Source organism: Eptatretus burgeri, chromosome 8 (assembly GCF_056783735.1).
Source record: "Eptatretus burgeri isolate ZD-2024b chromosome 8, Ebu_testis_v1, whole genome shotgun sequence".
In the NCBI taxonomy this organism is placed as follows: domain Eukaryota; kingdom Metazoa; phylum Chordata; class Myxini; order Myxiniformes; family Myxinidae; genus Eptatretus; species Eptatretus burgeri.
Genome location: NC_140968.1, coordinates 81,664,259 through 81,681,775, shown reverse-complemented (window position 1 = coordinate 81,681,775; position 17,517 = coordinate 81,664,259). Strand labels below are relative to the sequence as shown.

General features: G+C 39.2%; 2 protein-coding genes across 3 annotated transcripts in view; one reads left to right on the top strand and one right to left on the bottom strand.

Annotated features, from left to right (window-relative positions):
- Nucleotides 1-17,517, top strand: part of LOC147022155 (protein TANC2-like) — a 437,623-nt gene that overhangs the window by 313,605 nt on the left and 106,501 nt on the right. The window lies entirely within an intron of this gene.
- Nucleotides 11,836-16,982, bottom strand: LOC147022156 (uncharacterized). 2 transcript variants are annotated; one of them, XM_085892802.1, is made up of 2 exons: nucleotides 12,231-16,982; nucleotides 11,836-12,131 (listed from the first exon to the last, which is right to left on the bottom strand). In XM_085892802.1, the coding sequence occupies exon 1, from the start codon at nucleotides 14,842-14,844 to the stop codon at nucleotides 13,978-13,980; it is 867 nt and encodes a 288-aa protein (XP_085748928.1). In that variant the 5' UTR covers nucleotides 14,845-16,982; the 3' UTR covers nucleotides 11,836-12,131; nucleotides 12,231-13,977. The 2 variants fall into 2 exon arrangements, with proteins under 2 accessions (XP_085748928.1, XP_085748927.1); XM_085892801.1 differs by having other exon boundaries at nucleotides 11,836-12,464; nucleotides 12,546-16,982.

The window sequence follows — 17,517 nt, the reverse complement described above, 5'->3', positions numbered from 1 at the left end:
GTTTTTGAGGTCAAAAGTTCAACATCGGTCCAAGGTCAACAACTTGGGTGGTATTTGTAAAATCCTCAGTTTTCATCCGATTGACTTGAATTTGAAGAATATTTATACATCAGGTCACTGAATCCAACCAGCCAATTATTTTTGAGGTCAACATGGACCAAAAGGTCAACATTGGCCCAACGTCAACAACTAAGGTCATATTTATAATATGCTCAATTTTCATCTGATTGACTTGAAATTTGAAGATTTTTTTCAGGTCACTGAATTCAACCACCAATTAGTTTTGGGTCCACATAGGCCAAAAGGTCAACATAGACCGAATTTCTGAAATCCTCAATTTTCATCCTATTGACTTGAAATTTGAAGAGGATTTATATTTCAGGTCACTGAATTCAACCAGCCAATTATTTTTGAGGTAAACATGGACCAAAAGGTCAACATAGGCCCAACGTCAACAACTAAGGTTATATTTTTTAAATCCTCAATTTTCATCTGATTGACTTGAAATTTGAAAAAGAGTATTTTTTCAGGTCACTGAATTCAACCACCAATTATTTTTGAGATCCACATAGGCCAAAAAGTCAACATAGGCCGAATTTCTAAAATTGTCAGTTTTCATCCTATTGACTTGAACTTTGAAGAGGAGTTGCATGTTTGGTAATTTAATTCAACCACCAATTATTTTTTAGGTCAAATTTATGGATTTTGCAAGAATCATGCTCTGCACTACGTCTTCTCGTTATTCTGTCTGTCTGTTTTGTCTGTTTGTCTGTCTGTCGCCTTCAGGTGAGAATTTTAAACTGATCTTCATGAAACTTCACCACATGGTAGAGTTTGTCATAAGGAAGAAGCTTATTGTTTTTGAGGTCAAAAGGTAAACATGGACCAAAAGTCAACAATTTAGGTGATATTTCTAAAATCCTCGATTTTCATCCGATTGACTTGAAATTTGAAGAAGTTTTATATTTCAGATCACTGAATTCAACCAGCCAATTCTTTTTGAGGTCAACATAGACCAAAAGGTCAACATAGGCCCAAGGTCAACAACTCAGGTGGTGTTTCTGAAATCCTCAATTTTCATCCGATTGACTTGAAATTTGAAGAGGATTTATATTTCAGATCACTGAATTCAACCACCAATTATTTTTGAGGTCAACATGGACCAAAAGGTCAACATAGGCCCAAGGTCAACAACTAAGGAGGTACTTCTAAAATCCTCAACTTTCATCTCATTGACTTGAAATTTGAAGAGGATTTGCATCTCAGGTAACTGAATTCAACCACCAATTATTTTCGAGGACAACTCAGGCCAAATTTCTAAGATTGTCAATTTTCATTCGATTGACTTGAAATTTGAAGAGGAGTTGCATATTTGGTCATTGAATTCAACCAGCCAATTATTTTTGAGGTCAAATTTGTTTTATGGATTTTGCAAGTATCGTGCTCTGCACGACGTCTTCTTCTTGTTACTTGTTTGTTAATTAAAAAATGTGTCCTGCATCTCATTGCAGACAATAACATTCGGATTTTGTACTTGAATGCATTTTTTTTAATACAATTATGATGTAGGTGCTGTAATTTCGCATGCTTGAACTGTTCATCTTGAAAATGTAACCTGATGGAGTGCGATCAATTACACTGAACAACAAAAAATTTTTACTGGAGCTGTGTAAAGTGATTTAGACTAATTTGGGTACGCTGATTTCAAAAATCATAACCGTTTTGCTGTATCACGTCAGGATTTTCAGTAACAGAAATATTCCCATTGCCTAGAAGTCAGGATTTCAATGAAATTTACAAAAATTCATTTATTCATTTATTTCATCATGAATGCTTCAAAATTATAGAAATTACAGAAAAACTCCACTAGAATGGAATTAAAAATGCTTTAGGCATTTGGCTTTGCGTTTGTGCTGCTCTGTGTCAGTTTCACGATGCAGGAACCAGCAGAAATCGCCCATCATGTTCGGGTTGTGCCGCCCTTGGTAACGCGTCTCCATGAGTGAAATCTCTTGGTGGAATCGCTCGCCGTGCTCGTCCGAGACTGCTCCCAAGTTGTCAGGGAAGAAGTTCAGGTGCTGGTGTAGGAAATGGATTTTCAGGGACATCCTGGAGCCAAGTTTCCTGAAGGACTCCAGCAGCTGCTGCACTATATCTTCATAGTTGTCCGCGCGCTCGTTCCCCAAGAAGTTGTCCGTCACAGCTTTGAAGCTCCTCCACGCTGCCAGCTCTTTGGGGTTTAGAGTTGTCGGAAAAGTTTCGTCCTTCATAATCTGTCGGATTTGCGGTCCAACAAAGACACCAGCCTTGATCTTGGCCTCCGACAAGGTGTTGCCAAACTTTTCCTGAAGGTATAAAAACCCACGCCCATTCAGATCCATTGCCCGTACAAAACTTTTCATCAAGCCGAGCTTTATGTGGATTGGTGGAAGGAAAACCTTGGCTGGGTCGACAAGGGCGACATGCTTCAAGTTGTGTCGACCAGGTACATGCTCTTTTCGCTCTTCCCAATCTTTCTTCGTCCAGTGATTCTTGTCGTCTCTGCTATCCCAGAGACAAAGGAAGCACATGTATTTCGTGTAGCCTGACTGCAGCCCTAACAAAAGCGCCACCACTTTCAAGTCTCCGCAGATGTGCCAGTTGAAGTCATTGTACTTGATGGAATCAAGCAGCTGCCGCATAGTCTCATAGGTCTCTGTCATGCCGAACGCGTGAGCCAGTGGGACTGATGGTTTCTCGTTGCCATTGTGGAGCAAAACAGCCTTCAAGCTGTTCTTCCCCGAGTCGATGAAGAGGCGCCAGTCTGCAGGATCGTGATCACACCCAAGTTCTTTCAACAGACCGTTGATGTCACTGCAGAATGTCATCGTGTCTTCCATCTCAAAGAACTCAGCCATGTCTCTGTGACGTGCTCTGAACAAGGATATCTTGGTGTTAGGTTCAAGTAGATTCCACTGCTGCAGCCTTGATCCAAGCAGCTCTGCCTTCGCCTTTGACAGCGAGAGATCTCTTACAAGATCATTTAAGTCTCCCTGGTTCAGAAGGTGTGATTCTTGAGTGTCGGGTTCAAAAGGTTCATCATCACCATCCTCTTCACCACTGCTTACAGCTATGTTCTGATCAGCTGGAGGTGTTGGAACGGGGTTCTCGTCATCATGAGGCACAGGTTTACGAGCAGAGACGCAGTCAGCGTACTTGATGTGACCTTTAGTCTTCTTGTTGAAGCCGGCGATGCTTGTGCAGCAGAAATAACAATCATCATGATGATTTTGCGGCTCACGCCATATCATGGGCACCGCAAATGGCATGCTCGCGCGCTTGCCCACCAACCACTGAGTCAAGGTTGTGTGACAGCTTGTGCAGCAGATGTGTGGTGCCCAGCTCTGTTCTTGGTCCCCCACCTTACACCCGAAGTAGTGAAAGTAGGCGGCCTTCATTTTCACTGCTGTAGATATACTTCGCTGTTGATCTTTTTTGGTATACCGACCACAGACATAACAGAAGTTGTCAGGATGATTGGTACAGGAACGCCTACTCATCTTTATCTGAAAGAAAGAAATATAACACAAGTTAACAACAATTGTACGAAATAGACATCTTAAAGACATATGTAAATTTCATTGAAATCCTGACTTCTTGGCAATGGGAATATTTCTGTTCCTGAAAATCCTGACGTGATACAGCAAAACGGTTATGATTTTTGAAATCAGCGTTCCCAAATTAGTCTTAATCACTTTACACATCTCCAGTAAAAAAAAATTTTTGAAATTTGTTGTTCAGTGTTATCAAGCAAGAAATAAACATTTACAATAGTGATGCCAATGAATGATCCAGTCCATTCCAGTCTGTCTATCAAGTGCTTATTGCATTGGAATTCCATCATTGATTTGTGCCGTTGGTTACATCACAACTGAGGGGCGGCACTGAGCAGTGCACCCGTAGATGAGGGCAGAAGTTTAGAAGTTGGACAGCTGGGCAATGGCACACAGTGGCCTACTCCTTACGAGAAGCTCCAAGAGTTCATTAACTTTCACCAGGAATACTATCAAGTGGGCCGGCTGGCTTAATGCCTCTTAAGCTATTCCAGTAACAATTGTTAGTGTCGAAGCACTGTGGGGCATCCACCCCATATTACCTCTTATGATAACTTTTTTTTATTTTCAGCACTCACTAATCCGTTTTATTTCCTGCCCCTCCGACAAGGTCGTAGATGGAGGACATTAAAATTAACTCTGTCCGACCGACCGATTATATCCGTCCATGTTCTTTTGCATACGTGATATTTCAAAAAGCATTGAACATTTACCTTTCATTTTGCAGGTAACTATTCCTCATGACATTATCTCAACCTGAGTACATAACGGGCTGTGATTGGCTGAATTATGTTGCTATGGAAACCATCTCGATAACTTGGCTTGTGTATGCGATATTTCAAAAACCTTTCAACATTTAGCTTTTATATTACAAAAATCTATTCTTCATGCCATCCAAAAGGTGGGAGACCGAGAGTATCAGGTCCTTGTTACCATAAGGTCTTCTTGGCCATTGGTATGAATCCTACAGAGAACCTCACAAATTTGATTCAAACTAATGACCTCACCATCTGTAGTTACCCTGAGGTTGTATGCATGTAAAATTGCTGCTTAATTGGACGTCTTCTCTCAATGTAAATGGGGTAGAATTGCATTTAATTTCATGCAATTTACCTTACTGTTTTCCTCTCTGCATTTCATTCAGTTTCACTGCTTCTGCCCTCAGCACTGTGGTTATTCCACACTTATGTCAGGCTTTGGGGGGGAGGCGGGGGAGGGGGATGAATAACACAAAGCCACAACAGGAGCAGCCACTTAGTTTAAAGTGTTTGCTTCCAAATGTTGTGTTCACAGCCCCTCATTCTCTGTACCCACCCTTCCCTGTTGCATCCAACTGCTCCTGGACTTTGTGTCTTTTGCTTCTGAGAAAGTGGAGAAGGTTCTTTAACCCTCGACTGTGACTCTGCAACTGTACTTGACGGTATCAGCTCATGTGTCCTAAAAACCTGATCTGCATGCTGCTCTTGCACCTCATCAATCTGCCCTTTTCACCCAATCATTTGCTTTAGGTCATGTTACATCTGCTTGAAAACTAGCCGTCATTGCACGACATAAAATGGTGCAAAAACGGATCCTCTCAACTGCAGACCTATCAGCTGACTTCCAATCATCAGCAAGGTCATGGAATCCATCATCGCAGTTAATATGAAATACTTCCTTTTCTCCAACAATCTCATCTGAGATCACCAATTTGGTTTCAGACCAGGTCAACAACATGAGATCAGGGCCGTCTCTCTGGACATATCTTGTGGTTTTCAAACAGTCTCGCATCCTGCCTTACTTTCCAAACTTTCTGCCTATGGCATCCAAAGCCACCTCCACATATGGCGTACTGACTTCCTCGACTCTCGTAGCCAAGGTGTGGCTCTCAACGGAATCCTTTCATCTCCCCTCCCTGTCAAGGCTCGAGTACCCCAAGGCAGTATTCTGGGCCCAGTCTTATTCCTGATCCTCTTAAGTTATCTCTCTGACTCTCTGGAAAATCTTATTTATCTATTTGCTGATGACTACACTCTCTGCCATGACATCCCTTGTCCTTCAGAGAGGTTGCCTGCAGCCGCTTCCTTCTCTTCAGACCTTGACAAAATCACAAGCTGGTCAAGCACTTGTAACTTGTCTTCCAATCCCGTCAAATCCCGCACACTCCCAATCTCTCTCTGAAAGGACCGTCTTGCAAACCCTCCTATCTACTTTCTTAACAATCCTCGTGAGGAAGTTCAGTCATTCAAGCTCCTGGGTCTCACTATCAGCCATGATCTTTCTTGGGCAAACCATATTTCAAGGTTGGCCTCCATTAATCCCACACCCATTGTCCAAGTCTCCCTCTATTTTGGCCTTCTCCTCTGATATTGGTGTTTCCCTCCCTCTCTCTACTGCTCGTTTTGCGTGCATCTCTCCCTCTCTCTACTGCTCGTTTTGCGTGCATCTCTCCACTCCCTCTCTCTACTGCTCGCTTTTGTAACATTGGTGATATTATATGTATTTGAAATTAGAAGGTCCAAGTGGTCTAAATGGTCAAGGGTCTAAGCTCTCTAATCTTTCTGAAGGGTGTGAGGCAGTGATCCTCACTATTTTTTTTAGAGGGGAGCACTTTTGCCAATAAGGTATCAGTGTGAGAGCCACCACACCGCCTGCAGGGCTCCGTAATGGCTGCTATTAGACCCCACTCCTACGTACTCTTTGTTGTGGTAAACTGGGATGCAAACATCATTGTTTGTATCCTGCAACCATATCCTGATGTCGCTACGTTACTTTTATGCTTCATCTTGGAGCACTCATTGAAACCATTGTATCAATTTGATAGCATTTATGGTGCATTATGATGGGGTGTTTTCACTTTTGTGTATTAAATTATCGGCCATACTTTAGGCCACCAGGGGCTGTCAATGGCTCATGGGCCATGCAATGAAGAACGGTGGTGCAAGGGGTTGAAATGGTGTTAAGGTTGAAGGGGTCTTCATGGTCTTTTGGGTCCTCAGGGACTTTTGGGTCTTTGGGGTCTTTTGGGGTCTTAAAAGTGATTTTTTGGGTCTTCGGGGCCGGATCCGGATCCGGATTCGGATCTTCACCAAAATTGAATCAGTTTGTCCTTGTCACACACCCAACCTGCCCACCAAATTTCATCCAGATCCGTCCATAACTTTTTGAGATATCCAGCACACAGACAGGCAAACAAACAGACAAACAAACAGACAGAGGGGGGGGGGTGAAAACATAACCTCCTTCACCTTCGGGGACAGAGGTAATAAAGAACCCATTTTGGATGTGGTTGCGTTTAAAAGCCTCCATACAATCTCCGCAATTGCCCCGAGTTCTCAAAAGGAAGCTGTAAAGTCAAATAGAGTGGATACTTCCCTGTGCATTGAAAGAGGAGAGAGTGAAGAAGTTGAGAGAATTATTTGCTTTTGGAAGAAACAGAATTACAGATTAAAACAAATAATGGTGTTATGCTTAGTCTCACATAATTTTTTGATAAATAAATGAGTAGGAAAGTGCCAACTGGGGTACATGTTAATCAAATCATTCTTAATAAACTAAAATTATGCATACAAAATCAAAAACCTTGTATGATGAACGATAAAAATTAAAGAAAAGGACCAGTAAGAATTGATGTTTTGCTCACAAGAGACCATGTGAAAATCTTGAATGACACTTACTCACTTAAAATTAAAATGTCCAAACCGATGTTGAAGAGATATTCAGTTAGGGAGACAAATGGAGGATTTATTATATCCCTCCCTCTTTTATTGTCAGGTCTTGGTGCGGCGGGAACATTGACAAGTGGTATTTCTGCAGCGGTAAAAACTGCTAATGAAAGGAAAGCTCCACTCCAGGCTCACAAAGCGATGGAAAGACATAACAAAGAGTTAGAGAAACAAATTAGTGGCAGTGGTTTAATTGTAGATTTTGATGAAAAACTTGAAAGCCCACCTGATAAAGCAAGATTGTTCGTTGGAGATATCCTTTCTTCGATCGCATAAGCTGCAATGTAAAATTAACTCAAAGGGGTAATGGATTGTATCTTTCTCATAAATAAATAAGGATTGATGAGTGGTTTCAAGAATTTGGAAAGAATACAACATCAAATATAGAACTTGCCAAATATTGTAAAAAATTAAAAATTGATAATGTGGTTATTTGTAGGAGAGATGAATGAACAAACTTGTCTTCGTATACAAACATTATTATTGTGAAATAAGAAGATTATAATGGGAACGGTTCTCATTGGGTTTGTATTGATAGTCGTTGAGACAAATATTATTTTGACAGTTATGGAGTTCCACCACCTGTTGAAGTGATGAAATCTTAGGGATTGGTGTTTATCATACATTTCAAGTCCAAGACTTCAATTCTAATTGTTGCGGTCAATTATGTTTAGACGTATTATTTTATCTCAACAATAATCAGGATTTTAATGATATCATTATTAATCTAATATATATGACATGTTGGAAAAGATGGTTCTACCTTTGGTCTATCCCAATAACTGAATATTGATTTGTCAAATTATTATACAAAAGGGCAGGCTGAATGACAGAAATACAATATAACAAAAAATATGAATATGAAAAATGCTTTTAAATTAATCAATTATCCAACCCCTACAGATGTGAATAACTTGGTGAGATCAAGTGTTTAATCACAATATATATATATATATATATATATATATATATATATATATATATATATATATATATATATATATATATATATATATATATATATATATATATATATATATATATCCTTAAATATAAATGGTTATGTATTCCGAAGGTACAGAAATGTTGATTTTATCTCTAGGTCATACAGAATTCACAGTTCCAATTGAAATTAAATTTTATAATGAAGGGCATGTAGTTTTTATGAGAATATAACCTTGGGGATATGATATGAATGATTTAAGGTATAGTTGGTTGTTTAAAATAAACCTACAAGACCTGAAAGAGTTCAATCTTTCAAAATTCAGAACAAATATTATTGTTTTCCTGTTATTAAAAAATAATTGAACACAGCAATATCTAGAAATCCAGATGAATATATCTTTTATATTCTACGGGGAGATGGTTCAAGGACTGTGAGAAAATGAGGGAAGTTAAAGTGGAAGATAAGGAAGAAGAAGAAGAAGAGACAAAGGAGAGAGAGAAAAAAATGTGTGTATATATACTGTATATACAGTATATATACATATATATATATATATATATATATATATATATATATATATATATATATATATATATATATACTGTATGGATGGAAAAAGGATATATTTGTGGGGAGGGAGGAAGAAATGGTCTTCAAGCGTTCAATGAGATTGGGGATGAAAGGTTTTCTGCCCAAGAAATTATTCTATCTCACAAATTGAGATGCTTTATCTGAAAATTCAGAGAGTGTTTTGGTAATGTCATAAATCGTGTATTATTGTCATGTCCAGTGAATTGGCCCCTACCTGGACGGCTCGCCGAACAATTTCCCTTGGAGGCTTACAGCTGAGATTCTTGGAGATTATGGCTTGCGCTGGAAGGAAACAGCTAGGTGCTTCACCAAGATGGTAGTACAGCACAGGGGTTTTACTCTCGAACCCACGACAGATATACAGATACAAGCAACTTAAATAAATATGGGGTTTAGTGAAAATGAATCAAATTTTTACAATGGTGATAATTCAAAACGGGCTAATAATAAGACGGAATGTGAGGTGAAAGAAACTAAATCTAATTTTGAGGGGCCTTCATACAGACTTAAATACAGATAAATACAGACAAATAAATAAAGAAATATCCCTCCTTTATTCTGGCACTTAAGTTCGGGTCCAAAAGGGATCTTTTTTGAGCTTTGGGGTCGAACTGCATCGACTCTCTGACTAACTTCACTCTCCTTCCACCGGCTCTCTCTCACCACGATCCTCACTCTCCTTCCATCGGCTCTCACTTCTTGTTGCCCAATGCACAACTCTTCACGTTAATATGTATCCTACACATTCATGGACCAAGCAACTCTATGCAATCCTTTCTTTCTGATGAAATTCCTCCATCTACCCCACAAACATAACATTATTATTCTTCCAAACTCTTCATAGCACAATTGCAGATGAATATGAGAGAGATTGGTACTGACATGGATGTGAAAAAGGATACGAAAGAGGTTATCAATGTGGGGACTGGTAATTTGGAAGGAATAGGTTTAAAGCATTTTTTATATTATAAATGAACAAAGTATTGAATGAAGAAGAAACCAAAGAGAAGTTAGAGAAAATAGATGAGTTTGTGTGTTGGTACAATCAGAGAAAACCAAGGTTGATATGCATAGGTATTTGGATGAAACACGATATTGATTATGGAAATAGCACGACATTGGAAGAAAAAGAAGAAGCTGATAGAAAAATGTTGAATAATTTATCTTCGATGTGAAATCCAACGTTAAGAGAAAAAATGGATAGGTTCACAGGGAGGCAGTTGAGAGGTGCTAAATTAAAAATGGGGCTTGATAATGCAAGAAACTATTAAGCTCTGATGGTGTCAACAAGACTGAGGAGCAAGCTTATAAACCTTCAGATGAGAAGCTTTTAGCTTGTGAATTACATAAACCGATCATCACAAAGTTTAAAAGGTGAGCAGTCCATTCCAAAGCAGTTGATTACATATAGTCTGCTGATTTAATTGAACTGAAAAACGACAGGAGATACAGATATGCATTAACCATTATTGATTTAAGGTCAAAATATGCATGGGTTGTTCCTTTGAAAAATAAAAGAGGCACCACTCTTGTGATAGCATTCCAACAGATATTTAATAAAAGCAAATGGAAGCCAAAAAAATTATTGCTGATAAGGAAACAGAGTTCCATAACAGAACATTTATGAACTTCCTTAAAGATAACGATATCACATTGTATAGAACCTTTATTGAGGGAAGGGCAGTTGTTATGGAGTGTTTTAATCGAACTTTGAAAGAGAGACTATATATAAAATTCACTCAACTCCGTTCTCAACAATGGGTATCTTTAATTCAGGACATTGTAGATATTACAATAATACAGTTCATTTCTCAACAAAATTAAAACCAACAGAAACATTTACAAAATTGCAATATGAATGGGAGATTAATCAGAGAAAACCAAAGTTTAACGTTGGTGATATCGTAAGAATATATCGATGGAAATTACACTTTTAGAATGGTTACTCAAAGAGGTGAACCAATGAACTTTTTAAAATAATTGATGTTTTAGACACAGTTCCTTGGACATATAAATTGTTTGATCATTTTATTCACAGGAATTAAAAAAGACAAAGATGATAAATAAGAAAAAATTAATAATTGAAAAAATTAAACAATTGCAAAATTTTAGAAATTAAAAGATTAATAAAGAGTAAATAAATTAAAAAATTCATTACATCCTTTTGTTTTCTCCACCCACGTGTCACACCTACACGTCACACACCCCATTTATTCCCCCACCCCTCCAGTGTTCCTCCACTCTCATCCCACTCCTTCTCCTCCCCCACCCCCCACACACACGTATGAGGAGGGGTGGGGGAGGGGATAGGGTGGAAGCACAGTTTTCCCCAATTTTTTCAATTTATTTATATTTTTCCCCAATTTAGTAAATGGTCATTAAAATAAACCCACATTCTTGCACACATTGAATCAACACACATTATTGCGCACATGCAAAAGCATGCACAAACAAAAGCCCTCACCATCACTTCACCACAATTTATTGTATTCCCACTTAGGAATGGCATCTTGCCATTCACATCTATTTTATAGATATACTCACCTTTTAAAATAAATGTATCTAATGCATCTACATTTATAAATTCTGACCACATTAGCAACTTCAAATATTGTGGAATTGTTACATTGATTTGGAAACAGTGGTATTGTGTGTTGTTGGTATAGTGTGCTTCAGGGGGCGTTCAACTCACACGTTTGGAGCCATTTAAGTGTTGCAAAAGCACGAATTCCACCAATATTATTCTCTGGAATGTAGTCAAGTGAGTTTCTGAACATGCTGTCTCCTGTCACAATTGTGGCGAGGTTTAGCAAGCTGAGTGAAAAAGTTGACCCAAGAAAAACTTGCTCACGTGTGCAAATGAATGTTGTATCATGTGCCAAGCTTGTTTTATTTCTGCGAATAGAGCATATAAATAGTTACGGTGTCATATTTGTTGGTTGGATTGTGTATTAAATGACAGAACTCTTGGAACTATGATTTAATGAGACAAAACTCTTACCTTTCACATAACTGCTTGAGCAACATATCCAAGTTGATGCTTTCCTCAACTCTCAATTGAGTCATTGGTATGAATAGGTTATTCTTTCATAAAGTTGAGATGAACCATTTCTTCCATCACTGAGTCAAAGCTCGGAAGGAAAAATATTTCATTAATTTTAGGTGCAATGGTAAACCGAGCAATATAGCCAAGTAATTACACAGAGATATACTTGTATATAAATCACACACCTGTCACAGGCCTGGGAATGTTTAACCACAGTGCAAACTGAAGCCTGTTTGAATGTCTTTCTCGAACTGGAAATATACACAAGTTGCTTTTATGAGCAGAATTCTTACCAAAGCCATGATGAATATTAATGGAATTTTAATATTCATCATTGCATAGCAACCCACCACATGCTAGGTGCAACCTATTTAATTTAATTGGTGATATTCAAAACTGTCAGATGGCAGTTCTTCGAGTGGGGCTGAAAACTCGGACATGAATGGTGAAAACTCGGACATGAATTGTGAAAACATGTCGGTTTCTGCATCACGATCGTTCAAAAAGTCCTCAACCAAATCCATGAACTCACTCCGAGTTTCACAAAGAACATTATCTTCGGTAATGAATTCTGCAAGGTTTTGCTGTGAAAATAAGGATATGCATTACTTCATCTACATACGACAGTTGCATAACATTATGTTCAAAAATGCATGAAACTTTACCTCGACTTTGTCGATTTGTAAGTTCACTTGATTCAGTTCGAAATATACATCAGTATAGAACATGTGTTTTGATTCAAAGCCATTATCGTCCCATGATAGCGAGTCATCCATAATAGAGTATGAGATTTCAAACACGCTGTGATGAAAAAGGAAAATAATTAACATGTGAAATAATGAATCAGTACAACATAGCTTTGAGTATAACCAAGTAATTATACACAAATATACTTGTATACAAATCACTCACCTGTCTGTTGGCATTTCTTAAAAAATGACAATCACAGCAGATATGGGAGTTGATAAGTGTTTGCCAAACCTTAACCTCCATGGTTTATATAGAATTGAGAGGAGGAAGGGGCATTGATATTTCCAGAAGAATGTTAAACACATGGTCCGAGTACTTTTCCACCTCCACGTGTTGAAGATGGGAGGGAAGGCAAGCACACATTATACCTCTTCCAGGGTTATGCACACATTTTCCAACCAAAATGTGATAAGCCCCAGAATCTCTCAACAAGAACTTTCTGTTGAAGCTGGAATGACAACTATAAACATTAAGGTGGCAAACCAGCTCAGTTGCAGTCTGAAAAAAAAAAAAACAAGAAAAACAACAGAACCACCCACTGCCTAATTCACGTCAACTCATAGACTCCTATAGAGAAGGACTGGAACCTCCCATGCTCGGGGTTTGTAACTTGAGTCTGAAGGATTAACTTGAGTCCGGGGCTAAAATGATTTCTAGAAGGGCTATAGACACGATCTCGGGATCCATATAGGGGTTTTTGAGGACGGCGAGTTCAATAGTGTCATTTTCAACACCACCTGAGGTCATCTTCAAGGTCAAAAGGTCATATTTCAAGGTCAAATTACTGAATTTTGGTATTTTTGCCCGTTTTTGTGTGTAACTCATAAACGGTGAGAGATGGCTGATTGTAATAAGATGCAAGTGTGTAGAGCTGTCAAACTTTGATATGTATTGTCATATATCGTATTACATAAACATTATATGCATGTCACAACACTATGCCTATTACAACTATGTCTATGTCTATCACTAGTTGGAGAGCTTTTCTTGCCTCCTGAGGCATCCCAAAGCTTTTTCTTTGTCACTTACATTGAGGACATGAGCTTTCAATTGAATGTTCGCTAAAGTAGTACATGCAGCATTACTACTAGCTATAGGTGCATCTACAGAGGATAACAGCTCAGCAAAATGAAATTGGCAACGCATTTTAGTCTTGTCATACAAATTATAGACATTCTGTACAAAAAAGACGGTTGACATAGTCGGCACACTCAATCCACCTCTATTCAAATTATCTAGAAACTCAGATGACACCTCGTTACCATCTTCATCATCAATGATTTCCTCCATACTAGTGCTATCGCCATATTTATGAACAAGGTGTTCGGCCAAATAAACTACTTTATGCTAAAGGGCATCGTCAGACCCCAAGAGATCCTGAGTGTCTTGAGGAGTAATCTCGTCAATGAGTTCACTTCGCTCATCTGGATTTATGGAAGTTGTCCAGTTCTTGTCGCAATCAATCACATGATAACTAGATTCGGGCATAATATCATGCTTAATGAGTGTTTGCAAATTTACAATTTTAGCTGCAGCCATAATGTCAACTACGTCAATGTAGAAGTTTCCACCACTTCTTTGCCTGGCTTGGCCGAGAAACTTTTCCAATGCTTCATCTGCAAATATAACAGGAAGAATGTAGTCAAAGTCTTTCTCTGCCAGAAGCAATTTGGCAGCATCCACATTATTACGTGTGGACACAGTGAAGGCTTCAGCAGTTTGCTGAGTTTGCTTCAGCTTACGACCACCACCTCCTTGCCATGCGCAGGTAGATATAATTTGGCAGGCCTGCTCCAGCCTAGTGAAACTTGTACAGTCTGCTGTCCAATGCTGTCTGGATTCATCGCACAGATGGATAGCTGAGAAACGGTCTTTCACGTTCATCATCTTGAACCACTCACTCATTATCTGGGTGAGGATGATTGTGCCTTTGCTGATGCCCAGTGAATCCTTGAAGGTCTTTAAAGCAGCGACAGTCTTGTCATTGAACACTTGGCATACCAATGGTATGCTCTGGCGTTGAAGGGGCTTGGGGAAAACAGCGGTGTGCGTCAGCTTGGTTAAGCGAATAGGAGTAGCCCGGTCGATCTCATAAACCTTCTGAATATCACTCCAGTAAGCTTTGTACTCATTACCATCTACGACAAATGAGTGTCTTGCCATCAACAGTAATCTAGTTGTTGCGAACATTTTTGAAGATGTGCACGTAGTCATACACTAAGAACATAGATTGCTCTTGAATTGACAGCACTTTGGCAACTTCCTGGTCCTCCAAGTTTTGAATAAACACTGCAGTTGGTATTGCAATTGTCACATATCAAAGAAATCACAGTACCGCCAGCACCAACTACAGCTGATGCAGCTTCGATAAGGAGTTCCTTCAGCTGATCGGCAGTTAATTTTTTGCAGGGCAAAATGCGTAGAATATAGCGTGGACCACCAAAATGGCAGGCAACTTCAACAACCATAGCATGTGAAGCAAGCATTTTGTGTTCACCACCCGCTGCTGCATTTTGAGCATATCCTACAACATGCCCTCGAGAAAATCACAATGTCTCGACCAGCTTTACCTCGTCAAACATTAAATCGACCAAACGCTGCTGTGGTTTAAGCTGGTTGAACAAGGTTTTGAGGTTGGAGTCCTGCTGACTACTAGCATGCATCTGTTTTACCTTTTTTGTTGATGGTAGAATGATTAAGCCAGATCGACGAATCATTTTGTATGCACTGGGTGATATGTTGTGAAGCTGCATTGCGAAAATCATAGTATCAGTATCAAATCAGCGACGATCAAGAGGTTTGAACATAAGATGCAGCTGCGACAGAAGGAAGATGAAATGAGGAAGCTCGTGTGCCTCAGTCATCCAACAAAGCTGGCTTATTACAAGCTGAAGACTTTCCTTGCTTGTGCATTCATAGATGTTTACCTGGTCAGTTATGGATCTAATCTGGGACCATTTTGAGAGCAGGCTGTTCTTCTGTAAAGGAAAAAGTCATTTGGGCACCTCAATGCCATCTTTCTCAACTCTATTCAAGAATAGAAATCCAAAAGGTGAGTGAACTTGTTGGAAATGAAAGAACTACTTGACAGTTTGTCCAGTAGCATCAGTTCTTGATAGGTAAAGGTTTTCCTTGTCTTTTATGATGTTAAAGCCAGGAAAATAGGAGCTGATTTTAGCACAGAAGTGGTCGAAATCTTGGATATTGTCTGCAGCCTCATCAGCTGCCTGCATCTTCTAAGCTCTTGATTCTGACATAGAAGATGATGTTGGGCGTGGGGCTGAGGTCACCTGCTTCAAAGCTGATTTCGGTACTCCAGGAAATATTGATGGGGGTTCTTTGGGTCGTTTGCCACCCTAACTGACACCCAATCACAATTGAAATGTGTCTCACAAATATATATCTCATTTAAGCACCTCAAGCTTTCTTTCTCATTTAGCATTGCCAATATCCATCTCTCCCTCTCCTCAGGATCTTTTGGGAAGGATATGACCTTTACATAAGGCGTCCAATCATAGTTTCCTCTACAACAAAAGCAGCTGCAACGACGTGTCATATTGTCACCAAAGCAGGAAACAACACAAAGATCCTGTGAGATCACCAGCTGGACAGTTTCTGAAAGAGAAACAAACAAAACATACATTAGATAACGATGATAGAAATCAGCAAGTAGGTGCAGTAGGTGCACAATGTCATGTTTTGTCATCTGGACTTTACAAAAGTTTTCCTCTATGAGTTGGACACAAAAACGGGCAAAAAATACCAAAATTCAGTAATTTGTCCTTGAAATATGACCTTTTGACCTTGAACATGACCTCAGGTTGTGTTGAAAATGACACTATTGAACTTGCCGTCCTCAAAAACCCCTATATGGATCCCGAGATCGTGTCTCTAGCCCTTCTAGAAGTCATTTTAGCCCCGGACTCAAGTTAATCCTTCAGACTCAAGTTACAAATCCCGAGATCGTGACGTTCCAGTCCTTCTCTATCGGAGTCTATGCGTCAACTGCAACACCACAATCCACAGCATCACTTGACTGACATGGCTTTTGAAGTTTTTTTATCTTGCCAAAACGAAGTTTTTGCAAGATATGTTAGTCAGCTTGTATGTTTTTTTTGTTGTTTTTTTTGTTTGTTTGTTTGTTTGTTTGTTTGTCTGTAATCACGTATAAAAAAATTCTGCAGAGCACAGTTATCATTGGAAATTTTTGTAACTTCGCATATCAGAGGCCTATAGAGGTCCCTTTCAGCGCATAAAATTTTGAAGGTCAAAGGTCAAGGTCACTTTGTCGCAAATCAGGGGAGTCGACGAAACCCTTATTTTTTGAGTAATTTTGATCGGATCGTCTTCAAACTTCATGGGAATATAGTTCATGGTCTGGCGCTCAGCTGATTAATTTTTGGTGGCAATTGATCTTGACCTTCATGGTTAGCGCCTGAGGTCAAACATATTTGACCCCAAGGTCAAATTTTCAAGTTTTAGGAACCATATCGTGTAGTACCTCAAATTGAACAGCTCAATGAGTGCTTTCTAGATTTGTCAAGCTTGAGACATTATGACGTCATTTGGTGACGTTATGAGGCAAAAGCATATTTTTCATGGTTACTCTGTAGAAGGATTCTCATCAGAATCTCTCGTAGGCAGATATTCCTCTAGGAGTCGCTCCTGGTGGATTGCAGCTCTGTTCACCTCAGTGTGACCTTAAAGAAGTCACACGTGGTCACCTTTTGGCAAGATACGGGTCACCCTGCAGGTGACATTGGTTTATTTTGTTGTTTGTTTTTTGGCAGGATTATCAACTCCACAAGCAAGTGCCAAGTATTGTGCTTCAGGAGTTATTTTTCACAAAGGGCATAAACCGCAAAGAAGGAGAAAGGATAAACAGGT